At 36.8% G+C, this 23,096-nt stretch overlaps 1 protein-coding gene across 10 annotated transcripts in view; it reads right to left on the bottom strand.

Annotated features, from left to right (window-relative positions):
• The window catches only part of PMS1 (PMS1 homolog 1, mismatch repair system component), a 98,809-nt gene that overhangs the window by 38,836 nt on the left and 36,877 nt on the right, over positions 1-23,096 (bottom strand). Inside the window, exons 7-8 of one of the 10 annotated variants that reach the window (XR_003436994.1) lie at positions 22,244-23,004; positions 20,398-20,486 (exon numbers count right to left, since the gene is read on the bottom strand). The exons of 5 other annotated variants lie outside the window; for them this stretch is intronic. Coding sequence is in view for 4 of the 5 variants with exons in the window: in XM_027125952.1 (XP_026981753.1) it covers positions 22,876-23,004 (129 nt within the window). In the remaining variant the exon portion in view is untranslated. 4 more of the 10 variants (XM_027125964.1, XM_027125943.1, XM_027125974.1 and 1 more) reach the window with 4 other exon arrangements.

Consider the following 23,096-nt stretch of genomic DNA (forward strand, 5'->3'; position numbering starts at 1 on the left):
CACTGGACTGGGTAACAGAACCAAGCACACTGCTAAGAGTAAAAGAAAACAGAGATAGACTAAAGGATATGAAACAGACTTGATGTGATTTTGTGACTCAGTGCATAGGGAGAGGAAGAAAAGGAGAAGAATCAGGAATGTGATTGAATCCTTGGTACCAATAACAGTGTCAAGTACTCAGAAGGGCCCAGTAAACGATTTGTTGAAGGAGTGAGCAAATGAATACTTTTTTCTAGAGAAAAGTAACCCTAGTGGAGTTGAAAACTAGCTCTTTATTTTTAAATATTAAGACTGCTGGTTCTCACACCACTACATGGGTTAGAAATTATAGTCTTTGTCTATTCCTTTAGGAAATCCAAAACAACTTTGCTTTTCCTTCTTTTCTTTAAAATAATAGTTTTATTCTGATAGAACTGACACATGATACAATTAAAGTATACAAGTATACAATTCAATGGTTTTTAATATATTTACAGAGCTGTGCAACTAAATCCCCACAGTTTAATTTTTTAAAACAATTTTATCATTGCAAAAAGAAACCCTGTACCCATTAGCAGTCATTCCCCATGTCCCTGCACCTTCACCTTATGCAATCACTAATCTACTGTCTCTATAAATTTCCCTACTTTGGGTATTTCATATAAATGGAATCATACGATACATAGTGAGTGGCTTGTTCACTTATAGCATAACTTTGTCAAGTTTTATCCATGCTGTATCAGTACTTCATTCTTTTTTTAAAATCCAGTTTTATTTAGCTACACAATGCTTAAGACTTTACAGACTGTCTCAGGTGTATCTTACAGTAATGATACAATTTAATTTATTTTACACAAAAGGGTAAAACATAAAATATATGAATTTAGTTTTGAGTTTATAGTAAGGGAAGAAGCTAGCATAATTAATATTATATGATCTAAAGAAAAAATAGGAGCTAACAAATTCTGTAACTGAGTGTTAACTTGCAATGAGATGATAGATTCTCCAGATGAGGGACTTTTATGCTGTTCAACTCAGAAATTTAGTGTCTGTCACATAACGAATATTATTTACATGTTTTAAAATGAGATGGATGTAGAAAGCCACCAGCTATATACTCCACTAATGATGATTCTAACTCAGCTCAGGTCACAGGAACTTCCAATATTCTCTCCCTTCTGGATGGAGGCTAGAAATAGGTGACTGAGGTTCTTTCCAATTTCTATAAACAGATACTGATAAAATGATTCCTACCAAAAAGTTAGAAATAATACTGACAGCAGCAAGGCTCTTTGAAAGAAGATCATTTTGAATGACACTGCTTCCTAGTTCTGTTTATCTTTTTCAAGTGAATTTTGAGTCACTGCCTTTTTAACACTTCTGAACAATTTCAGCTTAGATATAATTTTTATGCAATGCCTCTGAATTCTGACCATTAAACACAATGTGTTTAGGTAAGAATCACATTAAGTCGTTAGTGTGCTTCATTTCATTGGCATCTGGAATAGTCACTGATTAGCTGGGTTGACTGGTTTCATATGTAAAAATGTGCAGAGTTCCTTTTATCTTCATCGTCCATACTAGAAATTTTAAAGGCAAAAAAGCTATGCTCAAGTGATTTCAGGTTAAAACTGTGATTTCAAGTGATTTCAGAGTTTGGGCACTCAAACTTTAATCAAAGGCTCAATCTCCACATATTTATGTGCAAAATTCCAAAGTGATACTTATCAAATAAAGAAATCTTAATGTCCTATTAACAGCTATATAACCTACACTTCTGTATGTCACATAACATTTAATTCTTTTTGCACTGGGAGCTGCACTGCAAACATAAATCTATTTATATAAATACAGCCTTCCTGAAAGATTCCAAAAGCACTAGTCCACTCAACGTGCCTATACACATCAAAGTACTGAGGTCCCATCACAGAGAAAAGAGCAATGGGTTACGTAGACATACAAGGAAAAAAATGGTCAGAATCCTTGCCCTCTAGGAAATTAAAAGCTGGCTGAATTAGAATGCAGTATTGGTATCAATAGGATAATTAAGGACATGGAAATATTTGGTTGATAATGAGCAATAATTTCTTTTTTAAAATCTTTCTTTCAGCTTTGAGGTATAATTGACAAAAACTATATATTTAAGATGTACAATCTTATTGTTTCATTTAACATTGCATATTGTGCAGTGATCACCACAATCAAGCTAATAAGCATTCATTACCTCACATAGTTACTATTTTTTGTTTTTACTTTCATCCCACCACTAACTTCCCTCTGGTAAACACCTGTTGATTCTCCATGAGTCTTTCGGTTTGTTATGCTTGCTCATTTGTTTTGTTTTTTAGACTCTACATATAAATGAAATCATACAGTATTTCTTTTTCTCTGACTTATTTCACTCAGCGTAATACCCTCGGTCCATCCATGTTGTTGCAAATGGCAAGATTTCATCCTTTTCTTATGGCTCAGTAGTATTCCATTGTATATACGTACCACATCTTCTTTATCCATTCATCTGTCAATGGACATTTAGGCTGCTTCCATATTTTTTTTTTTTTTTTTTTTTTTGCAGTATGCGGCCCTCTCACTGTTGTGGCCTCTCCCGTTGCGGAGCACAGGCTCCGGATGCGCAGGCTCAGCGGCCATGGCTCACGGGCCCAGCCACTCCGCGGCATGTGGGATCTTCCCAGACCGGGGCATGAACCCGTGTCCCCTGCATCGGCAGGCAGACTCTCAACCATTGCGCCACCAGGGAAGCCCCATTCCATATCTTGACTATTGTAAACAGTGCTGCAATGAACATAGGGGTGGATATATTTTGTCAAATTAGTATTTTTGTTTTCTCTGGAAAAATACCCAGAAGTGGAATAGCTGAATCGTGTGGTAGTCCTATTTTTAATTTTGTGAGGAACCTCCATGCTGTTTTCCTTAGTGGCTGCACCAATTTACATTCCCACCAACAGTGCAGGAGGGTTCCCTTTTCTCCACACCCTCTCAAATAACACCTGTTATTTGTTGCTTTTTGATAATAGCTATTCTGACAGCTGTGAGGTGATATCTCACTGTGGTTTTGGTTTGCATTTCCCTGATGATTAGTGATATTGAGGATCTTTTCAGGTGCCTGTTGGCCATCTATATGTTTTCTTTGGAAAAATGTCTACTCAGGTCCTCTGCCTTTTTTTGTTAACATCTTTATTGGAGTATAGTTGCTTTACAATGTTGTATTAGTTTCTGCTGTATAACGAAGTGAATCAGCTATATGTATACATATATCCCCAAATTCCCTCCCTCTTGCATCTCCCTCCCACCCTCCCCATCCCACCCTTCTAGGTGGTCACAAAGCACCAAGCAGATCTCCCTGTGCTATCCTCTGCCCAGTTTTAAATCAGTTTATTTGTTTATTATGTTGAGTTCTTTGTACTTTTTGGATATTAACCCCTTATCATATATATTGTTGACAAACATCTTTGTTCATTCAATAGGCAGCCTTTTCATTTTGTTGACAGTTTCTATCATTGTGCAAAAGCTTTTTAGTGTAGTCCCATTAGTTTATTTTTGCTTTTGTTTCCTTGCCTGAGGAGAGAGATCCAAAAGAATATTGCTAAGACCAATGAGTGTACTGTTTATGTTTTCAGGTCTTACATGTAAGTCTTTCATCCATTTTGAATTTACTTCTGTAAATTGTGTGAAAAAGTAGTTCAGTTTGGTTCTTTTGCATGTAGCTGTCCAGTTTTCCCAACATTATATGTTGAAGAGGCTGTCTTTTTCCCATTGTGTATTCTTGCCTCCTTTATCGTAGATTAATTGACCATATACATGAGGGTTCACTTCTGGGCTCTCTATTCTCTTCCATTGATCTTTGTGTCTGGTTTTGTGCCAATATCATATTGTGTTTTTTTTTTATAACTTTTATGTTTTATTTATTTTTGGCTGCATTGGGTCTTCGTTGCTGCATGTGGGCTTTCTCTAGTTGTGGTGAGCGGGGGCTACTCTTTGTTGCAGCATGCGAGCTTTTCATTGTGGCAGCTTCTGTTGTTGTGGAGCACAGGCTCTAGGCACACGGGCTTCAGTAGTTGTGGCACGTGGGCTCAGCAGCTGTGGCTCACAGGCTCAGTAGTTGTGGCACACAGGCTTAGTTGCTCCGCAGCATGTGGGATCTTCCTGGGCCAGGGCTCGAACCTGTGTCCCCTGCATTGGCAGGCAGATTCTTAGCCAGTGCACCACCAGGGAACTCCCTATCATATTGTTTTGATTGCTTTAGCTTTGTCGTATAGCTTGAAATCGGGGAGCATGATAATTCCAGCTTTGTGCCAATATCATATTGTTTTGATTACTGTAGCTTTGTAGGATAGCTTGAAATTGGGGAGCACGATAACTCCAGTTTTGTTCTTCTTTCTTAAGATTGTTTTCGTCATTTTGGGTCTTCTGTGTTTCCATACATATTTTAGAATTATTTCTTCTAGTTCTGTGAAAAAAGCCATTGGTATTTTGACGGCAATGCACTGAATTCATAAACTGCCTTGGGAAGTATGGTCATTTTAACAATATTAATTCTTCCAATCCATAAGCATGTTTTAGCTTTCCATTTGTTTGTATCATTTTCAATTTCTTTCATCAATATCTTATAGTTTTCTGAGTACAGGTTTCTTACCTCCTTGGTTAGATTTATTTCTGGGCATTTTATTCTTTTTGATGCAACTGTAAATGGGGTTGTTATCTTAATTTCTCTTTCTGATAGTTCATTGTTAATGTATAGAAATGCAACAGATTTATGTATATTAATTTTGTATCCTGGAATTTTACCAAATTCATTTATTAGTTTTAATAGTTTTCTGGTGGCATCCTTAGGATTTTCTATACATAGTATCATATCATATGCAAACAGTGAAAGTTTTACTTCTTCCTTTCCAATGTGGATTCCTTTTACTTCTTTTTCTTATCTCACTGCTGGGGCTAGGACTTCTAATACTATGTTGAATAAAAGTGGTGACAGTGGGCAACCTTTTCCTGCTCTTGATCTCAGAGGGAAAGCTTTCAGTTTTTCACCATTGAGTATGATGTGAGCTGTGGGATTGTCATATATGGTCTTTATTAAGGTGAGGTACATTCCCTCTATACCTACTTTGTTGACAGTTTTAACATCATAAACGGATGTTGAATTTTGTGAAAAGCTTTTCCTGCACCTACTAAGATGATCCTATGATTTTATTCTTCAATCTGTTAATGTGGTATATCACACTGATTGATGTGTGGATACTGAATCATTCTTGCATCCCTGAAATAAATTGCATCTGATCATGGTGTTATGATCCTTTTAATGTATTACTGATTTTGGCTTGCTAATATTTCGTTGAGGATTTTTGCATCTGCGTTCATCAGTGATATTGACTTGTAATTTTTTTTCCACTGCCTTTGTCTGGTTTTGGTATCAGGGTGATGCTGGTCTTGTAGAATGAGTTCACAAGCATTCCTTCTTCAACAGTCTGAGAAGGACAGGTGTTAATTCTTTAAATGTTTGTTAAAATGCACCTGTGAAGCTGGCTGGTCCCGGACTTTTGTCGGGAACTCATTCCTTTTTTAATGGCTAAATAATATTCCCCTATATGGATATACATTTGAAGTATCATTGCCTCTTATGATGGACGTGTGGGTTATTTCCACTTTTTGCCTATTACGAACGATGCTGCTATAAACATTCACGTACATCTTTTTGTGTGAAATATATTTTTATTTTTCTTGTGTATATACCTAGGAGTGAAATAGCTGGGTAAAGTGGTAACTCTGTTTATTTTCTCTGTTTATTTTTGTCAGACTGTAATCTTTCCATTTCCTCCGCACATGTTTGTGTTTGTATGTGTGTGAGTGTAAAAAGACAAAAAGGTGCTGGCTTCTGCTATGATGGTTGTTATTTTAAGCCAGCCAGTAGCTGGTGATTTAAGGAAAAATACTCAAAATAAGAGAAGCAGGTTAAGGTTCTGAATAATCTGCAACTGTATATAAATTAAGTGTCATCTGCTTCATACTTTCTATATCACAAGTTATTTTTAACAAGGAGTAGTTGAGCAATAAAAACTTATTCACAAAAAGTTTATCTCCTTAAAGCTAGCCAGCTAGCTCTCTGATTCATACATATGTATAAAATATATTTAAAATGAGTAGTCATGAAAATATTTCAAGCAAACTAATGTTTTAAAATTCCTGCACTTAATACAGCTATAAAACCTGTGATTTTTCTAGTGGAAACGTCATCTTGTGTGTTTTAGTTTGTATTAGAGTGATGCCTCAGATAGGAATCTTAGCTGCTGATTAATGCAAACATGCTATTGCACTGCCTGACCTATTGAAAAGCTAGTATACAGAACTGCAGAAAGATCACTTGAGGAAATGGGCTCTAAACAAGCTGTGAAACACGAGAACCACTGAATGTGAATTTTTTTTTTTTTTAATGTAAATACTACTAGCAGTTCTAGAGCATTATTTCACACTGGGCAATTATTGCATCAGATCAGGGGGCTGATTTAGAAGCATTTTCTAAGTAGTTATAGTTAGGCTAACAATAAATAATAAAGAGGTCTGCCAATAAATTAAATCTTCACTATTACTTAGGCAATTAAGATTCATTTTCAAAACAGGACCCATTATTAAAGAACTAAACAATTAAGTATAGTAATTAAAAATTAAGGATATAGAAAGTACTGAATTTTTAAGTGCTACAGTTTTTACAGCAAGTAGTTTTTAGTTTGTTTTCCCCACCATTTCATCAATCCTGTATTATTTTCTAAAACAGAGATCTTCTTTTCACTTCCTGAAGTTTTTCATATATTTCGCCCTTAGGCTGAAAGCTTAATGTGTGCTAAAAATACACACACATACCCCCATATGTTTTCTATCTAGGTCACAAAAAGTTGGAGCATCTGGATGTGCCAAGTAAGAATCTGACTCTAGTCAAGATGATGACAGCGAGAAAACACCTCAATAAAAAATATATTATTACATGCAAGCCATGTAATTGATTGAAGTTAGCCAAATATATCTTGCCACTCTTGCTACTTCATTGATATACTATTTGAAGTTAGATGAGAATATTCAGTATTTAATTAGTAAACCTCAACTGTGAAGGCAACTTGTGATAATGGGAAAAAGGAGGTTACACATAGATAATAAACAATTAACTAAAAACTATAATGCTAATAAGACTGCCTGAGCAAAGGCGACTCCTAGAATATGAAATCAAAGTATACATACTGGCATAGAGTGCAACCAAACTTTTCACACACATTATTTGCAGACATGTACTAAGAACTTCATGTTTCAATTTCTTAAAAATCAGAAGTTTTAACTACTTCCAAGGTCTTACAATAATAGATCTGTATGTACTGCTATCTACTCCTGGACATGTATTTGTACTGAATGGTTCAGAAAAGGGCAGAGGCACAAACACAGTATAAGAAAAGGCAACCTCTTTCCACACTGGCAGTATGATAACAACATTAGCTATAGAAGCTTATAGAAACTTTATTGCTGAATGTTTTGAGTTTAGTATAAAATTATGGATTATTCCATCACAATACCAAATACTATTGTTAAAAGAACATCATGGGCTTCCCTGGTGGCACAGTGGTTGAGAGTCTGCCTGCCGATACAGGGGACATGGGTTCATGCCCCGGTCCGGAAAGATCCCACATGCCGCGGAGCAGCTAGGCCCGTGAGCCATGGCCGCTGAGCCTGCGCGTCCGGAGCCTGTGCTCCGCAACAGGAGAGGCCACAACAGTGAGAGGCCCGTGTACCGCAAAAAAAAAAAAAAAAAAGACAAAAAAAAGAATATCACATTCTATTAACATAATAAGCATTAATATGATTTGATTCTTACTAAGCAGCCCTAGAGTTTAAAACCGGTAAAATTTATTTAGAAGAGTTCAATATTTAAAGTCTCTTATGTGGGAATTCCTTGGTGGTCCAGTGGTTAGGACTCAGTGCTTTCACTGAGCGGGGTGGAGGTGTGGGGGCTGAGTTCAACCCCTGGTTGGGGAAATAAGATCCCGCAAGCCACATGGCACGGCCAAAGAGAAAAAAAAAAAAAAAAAATTAAAAAAGACCCCTCCCTCCCCCCTTAAAAAAAAAATATAAAATCTTATATGCTTACTTTACTCTGCTTAAATGTTTATTTTATATTCATGTTTTGGAATATAGTATGCATAATTATTTTTTCCTACAGTTATAAAGAAATTAGTGACTTTACCTATGGGAGGGGGGCTTATAGGAGCTAGGCATATGAGAGACAAAGATGAGATTAATTTTTTCACTCTACCTTTTCATACTTTTTGGATTTTGAATCATGTAAAGAAGGTATGGTTCAGTCAAAAAAACTAAGCAAAAATTTGAAAACATAAGTTAACCTCTGCATAATTTTCAAAGGGAGATTATAGATACTCTTTGTAGTCTTTAAAGCAAGAAAGATTATTTCCAATTGCTAATCAAATCTTATCTACATCAGAAATGTTTTCTTTACCATAATTCCAAAAGATACATGTACCACAATGTTCACTGCAGCACTATTTACAATAAACAGGACATGCAAGCAACCTAAATGCCCAACGACAGATGAATGGATAAAGATGTGGTACATATATATAATGGAATATTACTCAGCCATAAAAAGGAACGAAATTGAGTTATTTGTAATGAGGTGGATGGATCTAGAGTCTGTCATACAGAGTAAAGTAAGTCAGAATGAGAAAGACAAATACTGTATGCTAATGCACAGATAAAGAATCTAAAAAAACAGTACTGATGAACCTAGTGGCAGGGCAGGAATAAAGATGCAGACGTAGAGAACGGACTTGAGAACACAGGGGTGAAGGGGAAGCTAGGATGAAGTGAGAGTGGCATTGACATATATACACTACCAAATGTAAAATGGATGGCTAGTGGGAAGCAGCCGCATAGCACAGGGAGATCAGCTCGATGCTGTGTGACGACCTAGAGGGGTGGAATAGGGAGGGTGAGAGGGAAGCTCAAGAGGGAGGGGATATATGTATACATATAGCTGATTCACTTTGCTGTATAGTAGAAACTAACACAACACTGTAAAGTAATTATATTCCAATAAAGATATATTAAAAAAAATGTTTTTCTTGCCTATACCCTTTTCTACATGCTCTGTGCAACTGCTTGGACTACTGAACCAGCTTCTTCTGTTACACAACTACTACACATAATTTGGTTCATTCTCCAACTGCCATGAGAATTATCATATCCTGTGAGTCTCCTACTAAATGTCTTTATTATGTTCCCGTTAACCACTTGGCAAGAAGTCCATATTCCCATGTAAAGTCCATAAGATCCCTTAGAATCTAGACCCAAGCAACCTTTCCAGCCTCATCTATTTTCCTATACTGGCTTTCTCTGACCTCTCATGACTCCTTGATCTGGCACGTGCTTTGAATGCTTTTGCCCACTAAGTCTTTCTCAAGAACCAGTTCTAAAGCCACCTCCTCTGAAAATTCTTTTTGAATTCAACCAGTTTAATGACTGCTTCCAGATTACTTATATTCTTAATACTGTTTATAGAAGTCTTTCAGATCAGTCTTTCTGATCAGCTCTTTAATCGTGGATCTCTGAGGCAATCACTACATCCTCCCATATTTAACTTTACAGAAAAGGTTATTTGCAAATCAAGCTGCTACTGCTTTATACAATATTTGATTTCAGCTTTTCTTCTTTATTCGAACTGAATATATCACCTTTCTATTACATTTTGTTTTTCAAGAGACTTTTCTTCTCCAAATTGACTCTTACTTCTCCCTAACACATTTTTTTTGCGGTACACCGGCCTCTCACTGTTGCGGCCTCTTACTGTTGCAGCCTCTCCCGTTGTGGAGCACAGGCTCCAGACGCGCAGGCTCAGTGGCCATGGCTCACAGGCCCAGCCGCTCCATGGCATGTGGGATCTTCCCGGACCGGGGCACAAACCCACGTCCCCTGCATTGGCAGGCAGACTCTCAACCACTGCGCCACCAGGGAAGCCCTCCCTAACACATTTTAAAGGAAGCTACCCCAACCACCTCTTCTACAATGCAACTCCATCCTCTACATGGTTCTCTAGCTGTTCTTTTTTTCAGATCAAGACCAATAATGGATAGAAAATCTAGACAGAAAATCAATAAGGAAACAAAGGACTTGAACAACAGTATAGACCAAATAGACCTAACAGACATATATAGAACATTCCACCCAACAGGAGCAGAATACACATTCTTCCCAAGCTCACTTGGCTCTTTCTCCAGGAAAAATCATATGTTAGGTCACGATACAAGTATTAACAAATTTAAAAAGATTGAAACATACCAAGTATTTTTTCTGACCACAATGCAATGAAGCTAAAAATCAATAGCAAAAGGAAAACCGGAAAATTCACAATATGTGGAAATTAAACAACATACTCTTGACCAACCACTAGGTCAAAGAAGAAATAAAAAAGGAAATTATAAAATGCCTTGAGATAAAGGAAAATGAAAATACAACATACCAAAACTTATGGGTGCAGCAAAAGCAATACTAAGAGGGAAGTTCACAGAAAAATCACCTACATTAAAAAAGAAAGATGTCAAACAACCTAACTATATACCTCAAAGACCTAGAAAAAGGGCAACAAACTAAGCCCAAAGTTAGCAGAAGGAAAAAAAATAAAGATTAGAGTAGAAAATAAATAAACAAAATAGAGAAAAAAACCAGAAAAAGAAATCAACAAAAATAAGAGTTGGTTTTTTGAAATGGGACAAAACAAACCGTTATTAGCTAGACTAACAAAAATAGATCCAAATAAATAATATTAGAAGTGAAGAGATATTACAACTAATGCCACAGAAATAAAAATAATCATGACAGACAACATGAACAATTACATGTCAATAAACTGGATAACCTACAAGAAGGGTTCAATTCCTAAAAACATACAACCTACGAAGATTAAGTTATGAAAGAAAAGTCTGAAGAAACTTATAACTAGTATGAAGTTTGAATCAGTAATCAAAATCCTTCCAACAAAAAAAATCCTAAGACCAGATGGCTTCACTGGTGAGTTCTACCAAACATTTAAAGGAGAATTAACACCAATCCTTCTCAAACTCTTCCTAAAAACTGAGAAAGAAGAAACACTTCCAACTCATTTTATGAAGCCAGCATTTTCCTGATACCAAAGCCAGAGAAGAATACTATGAGAAAATCAAACTACAGGCCAATATCCCTGATGAATACAGATGCAAATATTCTCAACAAAACACTAGAAATCAAACCAACAGCATATTAAAAAGATCATACACTATGGTCAAATGGGATTTATCTCTAGGATGTAAGGATGGTTCAACATATCCATTTAAATTAATGTGATACACCACATTAACAAAATAAAGGATAAAAATCACGTGATCATCTCAATAGATGCAGAAAAAATATCTGACAAAACTGAACAACCTTTCACAATTAAAAACTTTCAGCAGGGGATTCCCTGGTGGCGCAGTGGTTGAGAGTCTGCTTGCCGATGCAGGGGACACGGGTTCGTGCCCTGGTCCAGGAAGATCCCACATGCTGCGGAGCAGCTGGGCCCGTGAGCCACGTCCGCTGAGCCTGCGCATCCGGAGCCTGTGCTCCGCAACGGGAGAGGCCACAACAGTGAGAGGTCCGCGTACCGCAAAAAACAAAAAAACCAAAACTTTCAGCAAACTAGGAATAGAAGGAAGGTAATTCAACATAATAAAAGCCATCTAGAAAAAGCCCGTCATATTCAACAGTGAAAAACTGAAAGCTTCTCCTCTAAGATCAGTAACAAGGTAAGAATGCCCATACTTGCCACTTCTATTCATTATAGTTCTGTAAGTCCTAGCCAAGCAATTATGCAAGAAAAAGAAATAAAAGGGATCTAAATGAGAAAGGAAGAAGTGAAATTGTCCCTGTTTGCAGATAAGATCCTATTTCTAGAAAACCCTAAAGACTCCATAAAAAACCCGTTAGAACTAATAAATTCAATGAAGTTGCAGGATACAAAATTAATACAAAGATCAGTTGTATGTCTATATACTAACAATGAACTACCTGAAAAGGAAATTAGAAAAACAATCTTATTTACAATAGCACCAAAAAGAATAAAATACTTAGAAATAAATCTAAGGAGGTGAAAGACTTGTATGGTGACACTGATGAAGAAAATTAAAGATGACACAAGTGGAAAGGCATCCTGTGTTCATGGGTTGGAAGACTTAAAATTGTTAAAATTTCTATACTACTCAAGTGATCTACAGATTCAGTGCAATCCCTATTAAAAAAAAACCAAAAAACCCAATGGCATTCTTTACGGAAATAGAAAAACACAATTCTAAAACTCATATGGAACTATAATAGAGCATGAAGAGCCAAATAAATCCTGATAAAGAACAAAGTTAGAGGCATGACAGTTCCTGAGGTTGAAATATATTACAATATATTGTAGTATTTGATTACTATAATAATCAAAACAATATGGCACTGGCATACAGACAGACATAAATACCAACAGAAAAGAATAGAGAGCCTAGAAAAAGATCCATGCATATATGGTCAACTGATGTCCGATAAGGGTGCCAAAACTACACAATGAGGAAAGGATAGTCTCTTCAATAAATAGTGTTGGGAAAACTGGATATCAACATGCAAAAGAATGAAGTTGGACCCTTATCTTACACCACACACAAAAATCAATTCAAAATAGATTAAAGACTTAAATGTAACACCTGAAACTGTAAAACTAGAAGACAACATACAAGAAAAGCTTTATGACACTCGTCTTGGCAATGATTTCTTGGATAATACACCAAAAGGACAAGCAACAAAAACAAAAATAGGCAAGTGGGACTACATCAAACTAAAAAGCTTCTGCACAGCAAAGGAAGCAATCAATGAAGTGAAAAGGCAACCTATGAAATGGGAGAAAATATTTACAAACCATATATCTGACAATTAATTTCCAGAACATATAAGACACTCCTACAACTCTAAAACCAAAAAACTAATAACCCAACAAAAAATGGGCTAAAGACCTGAATAGGCATTTCTCCAAAGAAGAAATACAAATGGTCAACAGGTATATAAAAAAATGCTCAGTATAAAATGCAAATCAAAAAGCACAATGAGATATCACCTCACACCTGTCAGGATGGCTACTGAAAAGACAACAAGTGTTGGTAACTATGTGGAGAAACTGGAACCGTTGTATACTATTTGTGGGGATACAAAATGGTGTAGCTGCTGCAGAAAACAGCATGGAGATACCCCAAAATATTAAAAATAGAACTATCAAATGATCCAGCAATCCTACCTCTGAGTATTTTCCAAAATAATTGAAAGTAAACTCTCAAAGAGATACTAGCACTCCCATGCAGCGCTATCTACAATGGCCAAGATGTGGAAACAACCTAAATGTCCACTGATGGATGAATGGATAAAGAAAATGTACTATATACATACAATGAAATATTATTCAGGCTTAAAAAAGAAGGAAATCCTACAACATGTGACAACATGGATGATCATAAGGACCATTATGCCAAGTGAAATAAACTAGTCATAGAAAGACAAATACTGCATAATTCCACTTATATGAGGCATCTAAAATAGACAAATTCATAGAATCAAAGAGTCAAAATGGTGGTTAACAGGGACTGGGGGGACAGGGAAATAGGAAGTTACTAATAAATAGGCATAAAGTTTCAGCTAGGGTTAGTAAGTTCTAGAGATCTGCTGTACACCATACCGCTAGTCAACAATACTATATGGTACACTTAAACTATTGGTTAAGTGTGCAGATCTCATGTTAAGTGTTCTTAACACAATAATATTTAGAAAAGAAAAAAGACGACCAAACCTACAGATTTTGAATTGCCAACACTCCTACAATCAGCTGGCTCTCTGGTCCTTAACTGATGGCAATTCTCTTCCCATACACCCTATTCAGGCAAATATGCCAACAATTACCTTATGGTTCTTTTTTTTTTTATTTCTAATTTTGTCCTTTTATTAAAAAAACAAGCAACAACTTTTAAGGCTAACAAATAATATGCAGCCTGGAGTTGATTAGCTTTTCTTTCTTAATTGATTAGTTAACAAAAACTTTCTACTGATGAGGTAACAATAACTTCACTTTAAAATTTGGTTTGATTCTATTAGGTTCTTTCCGGAGTGAAATCAAAATTATGCCAGAGTAATTCATGAAGGTACTACATATAAGAGGAGAAAGACAGATGCACCCATCCAAGAATAAAAAAAGGCATGTATACAGTATTATCATTTGCCTAGGCATTAACTAAATCAGGTATCCTCACATCTTTTCTGTTCTTCATTTTCTATGTGCAGTCAATCAGTCTCATTGATTCTTCCTTATAATAGCAATCACACTGTTTTCTATGCCCAATCTGCTTATCCTATTCAGACCCATAGTGCCTGAACGTTTGTTACAGCTTCCTAACTGATGTCACCATTTATAGCCTCCTATAATTTCTCCCAGCACACTACTACCAAACTAACTGTCTCAGGTAACACCCTGATCAAGTCACTTCCCTACTCCCAATTTTCTATTTAAAAAGAAAAAATCAGCCTAGCATTAAAGACCCTTTATAATCTAGCCTCAAATTGTCTTTCAGGATTTATCTTCCTGTATTCCTTTATATAAAATACTTACTCACCTAAACTGACTTATTCACTGCCTCTAAATGTGCTCTGTACTTTCCTACCTACATCTTTTATATTCATACTATTCCTCTACCTAGAATGATCTTGGTCCATTTATCTATATCAGCAAATTACACTGTAATAGAATTAGCCTATGACCCACCCACTTGTGGAGTTCTAGGTGAAATCACTTTTACAGGTTGTTCCTACTTCACTGCCAAGTGAAGTAACACCCACCTGCCAAGTGGCTAAAGTCAGCCGTCCCTCTTCTGTGACTTCCTAGGAGCCCTCCAGAAAAAAAGGGAAATGTCTCGAGTATAAAAGCTGATACTTGCTGTTTTCCCACCTCTCTTTTCCAGTTGCTATTTCTGATTCTAGTGACACCATTTACCACTGTATCTTTGGTGCTTTAATACCTATGTTCACAATCCCATATGGGCTAGTGCCACCAATGTGATAAGAGTACTCCTGTCCTCCATGCTCTCAATCCTTGATCACACTCATTATTTTAACACCTATTTTTTGAGTACCTACGTGAAGTACTACCAACGACTAGGGACACATCGGTGAAAAAATAGTCAAAAATGCTTCCACTCATGGAAATTATATTCCAGAGGAGGAGAGAGAGACAATAAATTAAGATAAGTACAACAGGGCTTCCCTGGTGGCGCAGTGGTTGAGAGTCCACCTGCCGATGCAGGGGACATGGGTTCGTGCCCTGGTCCAGGAAGATCCCACATGCCGCGGAGCAGCTGGGCCCGTGAGCCATGGCCGCTGAGCCTGTGCGTCCGGAGCCTGTGCTCCGCAACGGGAGAGGCCACAATAGTGAGAGGCCCGCATACCGCAAAAAAAAAAAAAAAAAAAAAAAAAAAAACCCATAAATACAACATACAGTGTATTTGATTTTGAGAAGTTTTAAGCAGCAGCAGCAGGAAAACATGTGTGGGGCGGGAGAAATGGTTATAATTTTAGGGTGGCTAAAGAAAGCTTCATTGAGAAGTTTTAAGAACTAAAAGATGAGGATTGAACCAGATATACAGAAGAATGTTCTAAGCAAAGAACTACAAATACAAAGGTTCTGAGTTGGGAGTATGACTAGTACGTTCAAGGAAAAAACAAGGAGGCCAGGTAGCTGAAGCCAAGAAAAGAAAAAAATGAGATCAGACATAATAGTGGATCAGATCATCTATAACAGGGGTCAGCAAACTATAGCCCAAGGACTGAATCCAACCCACTGCCTGCTTTTTAAAGTAAAGTTTTAATACCTACGGCTGCTTTCATGCTACAACAGCAGAGCTGAACAGTTGTAAGAGAGCCTGTATGAGTTAGAAAACCCAAAATATTTACACTATGGCTCTTTACAAAAAAAGGTTTACTAACCTTTATGTAGAACTCACAGCCCATTTATAAAGACTTTGAGATGGAAACTCACTGAAGAGGAGTTGCATGACCTGAATTACGTTTTTACAGGTCACTCTAGCTGTTGGGCTGGGAATAGACTAAAGAGAGAAAGGTAGGAAGTAGGGAGATCCAATTAGAGTACTATTACAAAAATCCAGGTGAGAGATGATGGTGGCTTGGACGACAGTGGTAGTCAGACATGATGAGAAGAAGTTAGATTTTAGATATATTTTGAAGGTAGACCAACAGAATTTACTCTTTTATCAGATTAAAGTGTGAGAGAATCAGTAGTCAAGGATAACCCTAAGGCTTCTGGTTTGCCAACAGGAGAAACAGAATTCTCACATGCTGATGCAGAAGGATGTGTAAAGAGCAATTCTGAGAGACAAGGTAGGGAGCTTACTTTTGGTCATGTTAAATGTGAGGAGCTTATTACTAAACATCCAAAGAGAGATTTGGGGGGCTTCCCTGGTGGGGCAGTGGTTGAGAGTCTGCCTGCCGATGCAGGGGACACGGGTTTGTGCCCCGGTCTGGGAGGATCCCACATGCCGCGGAGCGGCTGGGCCTGTGGGCCATGGTTGATGAGCCTGCGCGTCCAGAGCCTGTGCTCCGCAACGGGAGAGGCCATAGCAGTGAGACGCCCGCGTACTGCAAAAAAAAAAAAACAAAAAAAAACAAAGAGAGATTTGGGGTGGTAGTTAGATCTATAAGTTTGGAGTTCAGAAGAGAGCTATAGAATGGAGATAAAAATTGAGGAGTCATCAATGTATAAATGATATCTAAAGGCATAAGACTGAATAAGCACATCAAGAAAAGTATATGAGAATAAATTATACACACACACACACACACACACACACACACACACGTATGAGGATAAATTCCAGAATTGAGCCACAGGACACTAAATGTTTACAAGTTAGGATATGAGGTGGAACTAGAAGACTGATAACAAATGGTAGAAAGATAGGAAAAAAACCAAGTATGTGTGTTGACCTAGAAGACAGGTGAAAAAGTGTTTCAAGGATGCGGAGATCAACTGTAGCAAATGTTAAGTAAGATAAGATCTGAGAAGTGACCACTGGATTTAGAAATCTGAAAGTCAATGGTGACCTTGGTAAGAGTTGTGGATTGGCAGAAAGAGAAAGTCTGACTAGAGTGGGTTCAAGAGAGAATGGGGGGAAAGTAATTGGAGACAATGAATACAGACAAGTATTTTAAGAAGTTTTGCCCAAGTGAAGGAATTGGCCTTGCCTAGAAACATGACACATACATCTATAGCAACAGAAGGGAAGGCTGAATGTATGGGCACAATTGCAGACAGGTGGGTAGTTTGTAAAAGTTCTCTCTTGATTGCCTCAATTTTCTCAGTGAAATAGGACGTAACATCAGGTTATGTTCTAGTTCCCTGTGCTACTCTTGTGAAGATAGGGAAGAAGGACTTGACTGTCTGAGAAGAGAACACATGAAATAGCCCTTTGGGACTTCCACTCAATGTGTGGATCATGGGCCAGCAGCAACTGCACCACCTGGAGACTTGTCGGAAATGTAGAATCTCAGGCCCTCCCTGGCCTTCTAAATCAGGATCTGCACTTTTAACAAGATCCCCAGGTGATTTGTATGCACATTAAAGTTTGTTTAAAGCACTGATATAGGAGACCAGGAGAGAAAATGGGCGAGAGAAACACAGTATGACTACCAGGCAGTACAAAGATTAGTGATCGTGAATTTAAAGTGGTGCTAGTAATTTTGATTTGCATTTCCCTAATAATCGGCAATGTTGAGCATTTTTTCATGTGCTTTTTTGGCCATCTGTATGTTTTCTTTGGAGAAATATCTATTTAGATCTTCTGCCCATTTTTTAATTGGGTGGTTTGGTTTTTTTTTATATTGAGCTGTATGAGCTCTCTGTATATTTTGGAGATTAATCCCTTGCTAGTCACATCATTTTTAGATATTTTCTCCCATTCTGTAGGTTGTCTTTTTGTTTTGTTTATGGTTTCCTCTGTTGTGCAAAAGCTTTTAATTATGTCCCATTTGTGGTATATATATACAATGGAATATTATTCGGCCATAAAAAAGAATAAAACAATGGCATTTGCAGCAACATGGATGGACCTAGAGATTATTGTACCATTAAGTGAAGCCAGAAAGAGAAAGATAAATATCATGCAATATCACTTATATATGGAATCCAAAAATAAAAAAAAGATACAAATGACTTTATACAGGTCATTTGTACAGAACAGAAATAGACCCCACAGACCTTATACAGAACAGAAATAGACCCCACAGACATAGAAAACAAACTTTTGGTTACCAAAGGAGAAAGGGGGGGGAAGAGGAATAAATTAGGAGTTTGGGATTAACATATATACCCTACTATATATAAAAGAGATAACCAACAGGGACCTACTGTATACCACAGGGAACTATACTCAATATTTTGGGGTTTTAATTTACAATGCTTTGTTAATTTCTGCTGTACAACAAAGTGATTCAGTTATATATATATATATATATATATATACACACACACACACACATATATATTCTTTTCCATTATGGTTTACTACAGGATACTGAACATAGTTCCCTGTGCTATACAGTAAGACCTTGCTGCTTATCCATTCTATACATAATAATTTGCATCTGCTAATCCCAGACTTCCAATCTCTCCCTCCCCCACCCCCTCTCCCTAGGCAACTACAAGTTTGTTCTCTGTATCTGTGAGTTTGTTTCTGTTTCGTAGATCAGTTCATTTGTGTCATATTTTAGATTCTACATATAAGTTATATTATGCGGTATTTGCCTTACTCTTTCTGACTTACTTCACTTAGTATGATAATCTCTATGGCATTATTTCATTCTTTTTTATGGTTGTATACTCAAAATTTTGTAATGCTAAGTGAGCATTAAGAGGAATACAGATATAAGCAAGATGCGGCCCCCCCCTTCCACAAGAGGCTGCTGGGACGGGCAGAGAGAATGCAAATCATTTCCAACAAAGCAAAAGTGACATAATAGGAATACACAGAAAATGCTACGGAAAAAGCTACATAATAACTAAGTCTTGCTGGCAGATAGGGGAAGACTTCAAAGACTTTTTTAACAGTGTGAGCAAACATCAAAATTAGAAATCAACTAAACTAGAATTTGACTTATATATGGCCCTCATCTTTTCTATATAATATTTCACAGAAGTTAGGTGAAAAGTAAAAGAAGTTAATATAACAAAGAAGAAAAATGAGAACCATTAAAAAAATTTATCATTAATTTGCAAATAAAAACAAATAAACAATCAACCAATCATGATTGATAATGAGCCCCAAGCTAACCTTAAAATATATCTGAAGGAACGTCCACCTTCACCTAATTAAAAAAGAAATAAAAACAAACCACCCAAACTTTCAAGGTTAGAACTGGAAGAATATATTCTTCAGAAGGAAGGGGCATTTGAACCATAGTCCTGGACTGGAATTTCTCTTTGATTATACTGCCTCCACAACACTGGCTGGGATGGGTGGGGGGAGGGGTGACCCTTTAATACTGGTCCAGTTATGGGCAAAGGACTTTTCCTTGATTCCTCACAGCACAGGTGAAACAAAACTGGGACATTCAAAAATACATGAGTAAGGGCTTCCCTGGTGGCGCAGTGGTTGAGAGTCCAACTGCCGATGCAGGGGACACGAGTTCGTGCCCTGGTCCGGGAAGATCCCACATGCCGCAGAGCGGCTGGGCCCGTGAGCCATGGCCGCTGAGCCTGTGCATCCGGAGCCTGTGCTCCACAACGGGAGAGGCCACAACAGTGAGAGGCCGGCGTACCGCAAAAAAAAAAAAAAACAAAAAAACATGAGTAAAAGGCTAAAAGATGCAAAGTAGAATAAAATGAACAAAGGGAATAACATGAATGTAAGGCATACAGATTATAAACTACCACTTATTTATCTTTAGTTTATAATCTAATAAATGTGTGCCTTCCTTCTCATTCTTGGTCATCATTCTTCCAGACTTCAAAAATAAATAAATTCATCCCAATAAGCCTTAACATTCATGTCACATGTAAGTGGGATAGGTAGAAAGCCATTCCTTAAATTACTTCTCTCTCTCTTTTGTAAGAGACAGATCAGATCTTCTTATGTCAATAATATCCAATTCAGCTTTTTTTTTTTTTTTTTTTTTGCGGTACACGGACCTCTCACTGTTGTGGCCTCTCCCGTTGTGGAGCACAGGCTCCGGACGCGCAGGCTCAGCGGACGTGGCTCGCGGGCCCAGCTGCTCCACGGCATGTGGGATCTTCCCGGACCAGGGCACAAACCCGTGTCCCCTGCATCAGCAGGTGGACTCTCAACCACTGCGTCACCAGGGAAGCCCTCCAATTCAGCTTTTGCAATAACAGCAGGACTCTAATTACCAAGACAGGATTAAATTCAAAACCATTTTTTAAAATACAAATGATATTTTAAGCAAAGGAAAATCACGAAAATCCACAAGTATGAAGTATGAAAGTATCCCTTATCTGAAATAACATATTTACCATTATGTTCTAAACTAGTGGTCTATAAAATTACTCATGCACTTATGAAAGAGCTAATACTACTAAGTGGGTTTCAGATATCACCACATTGAGAAAAACTTCTAATTCTGGGAAATAGATACTTTATAAATGAAAATATATGTAGCAGGACCTCACAGGGATTCAGTTACAAAACAAAAGTTGAAGACTGTAGTGCTCATCTAAGAAATGGCTCTAGCATTTCTCCAAACAAAATCTACTTTAAATAAAGTCACTGAATCTACTTGTAAATTATTTCTCTTTGGCTGTCTCATTATTCAATATGCTTTCAAGGAACATGGTGATGAAAGAAGAAAAATACCTCTTTCTAACATAACCATACTGGCAAGAACATCAACATTATCAGTATTCAAAGAATGTCTTGGCAGGTTAAACCTTCATAAAAAGAAGGAACACTATTTAATCCAAGATGTCAAAATAGCAATAGTACTTCTCATATTATGTGCAATATGATTGTTTGTTTCTAATGTAGAAAAAAATTTCAAAAAAAGAAGAGACAACAATATTGCCATCTTTAAATTTTAAGCTAAGGCAAAAAAATTCTTCAGAAAAGCACATAAAGAATGACAAACATAAGCATGTTTGTAAGAGCAGAGCAGGACTCAATGTTCAAAGAGATTTATGATAATGTATCAATGCTATTTTAGGACATTTAACAATATAACATTTGAGGCACAACAGCACTATTAATAAATAGAAGAGTGAAAAAATAATTTATACTAAAAGAAAAAAGCTTGAAAATATAATTGAGTCCATGATTTCCTTGTGTAATAATAGCTAATACTTAATTTTACTATAAAACTTTTGATAATCTTACATTACTTGCATGGTATAACACTCTCCAGGATTTGAACTGCATCTGAAATTACTGAAGACCACCGAGAGACCTGCGTTTGCTCAGTGTAAGTTCAGATACGGTGTCTTCCAAAAATTATAAAATACAGTGTATTAAAAAATACTACTTTCCAGTTTCAAAAGAAAATGCCTACACTGATGATCTTACACAGATTGGGATAATAATATAAACTTATTCAAAGCTTAGAAGATATATATTTGATTTTAAATATGCATCTCCATTACACAGGGCAATAATATTCTTCTGTTTTCTCTTAAAACTTTTCTCTTTGGTTGTAGTCACTTTTCTTTTATAAAAATGTACCTCCTGTCTTCATGTTTTACCTTTTTCCATTTGTTTTCCCTTCGTGATCACTGTTTCTTCTGCCCTTAATATTTTCTTAACTTGGGTAATTCAACTTTTAATGACTAAATGTCCTTTGGATCAAGAGGTCATAGGGTTATTTATATTAACAGGATGAGTCTCTATCTATCAACATCCTGAGGAATCCAGCATGATAGAGCTGGAAGGGATCTCAAGGTATCATTTGGTTGAGCTCTATGCCAGCAGGAACAGGTGGCTGACTATTCTTAATGTTTTTCTTTATTTTTTTAAGATGACCAAAGATTTTGATCATAAATATTCCACCATAACTTGGTTTAATATGGAATCTTCTTAATAACAAGTAAAAAGACATGGAGTGGAAAGAAAACTGGATGAAAAAGGGTTCTGACCTCAGTAGTATTACTTACTATAAAATAGAAAACAATTCCTTAGATCATTCTGAGCTTCAAGTTCCCCATACAAATAGAGATAAGGCTGTCTAACCCACAAGGTTATGGTAAGTGCTCTGAAACCTGGAAAAGAACTACACAAATGTAATGTAGTATTAAAATGGGAAGACAAAACAGTAGAGTGTGAAGAACCTATACTCTGTAGGCAGGTAAAGTTTTGAAACCCATCTCAACAATTTACCAGCTGTGCAACACTGAGCAGAGTATCATACCTCTGAGTTCAGAGGACAACTGCAAATTGATATAATGTCTACCTCACCTGGCTGTTGCTGTGGATATAGGAGTTTTACACACCTAGCATAGGCCCTGGCATTGTGTACACTCTTAATAAATGTTAACTCTCTACTCCCCATCAGGTTTCCAAACTTCTGCTGTGTGGTTCTACTCACCTTACATTAAATATTTTGAAGTGCATGTGTGGAATTTTATGAAAAACATAACAATCAGAAGATATGTAAACCTTTCTTTCCCCTAAGATTCATCAAGCAACAGGAGGAATTCCTTATCAGCCCTGCTTTGAAAAATGTAAAGAAATGAGGTAGAGTTTCCTTTAAAAACTTAACAAAAAACTCTTCCAAAGAAGAAACAGTTTAGAATAGAAGGTGGAAAATGTTACTAAATTGTGAATTCTTTAAAGGAAAAGAACAAGTCTTACTCATCGTCATAGTTAGGAAGCAAACATCTCTTGGATGGAAAAGTCTCTTGGTAGAATCACCTATCTTAGAAATTAAGAAATAAAAGGTTCAATCAGATTTCATATAGGTACAAGGTAACAAAGTAAAGATGCTCTTTAAACAATAAAGAAAAAGCT

The sequence above is a fragment of the Aethalodelphis obliquidens genome, unplaced genomic scaffold (assembly GCF_003676395.1).
Source record: "Aethalodelphis obliquidens isolate GAN/ISIS:26980383/991018 unplaced genomic scaffold, ASM367639v1 scaffold2, whole genome shotgun sequence".
Taxonomy (NCBI): Eukaryota; Metazoa; Chordata; class Mammalia; order Artiodactyla; family Delphinidae; genus Aethalodelphis; species Aethalodelphis obliquidens.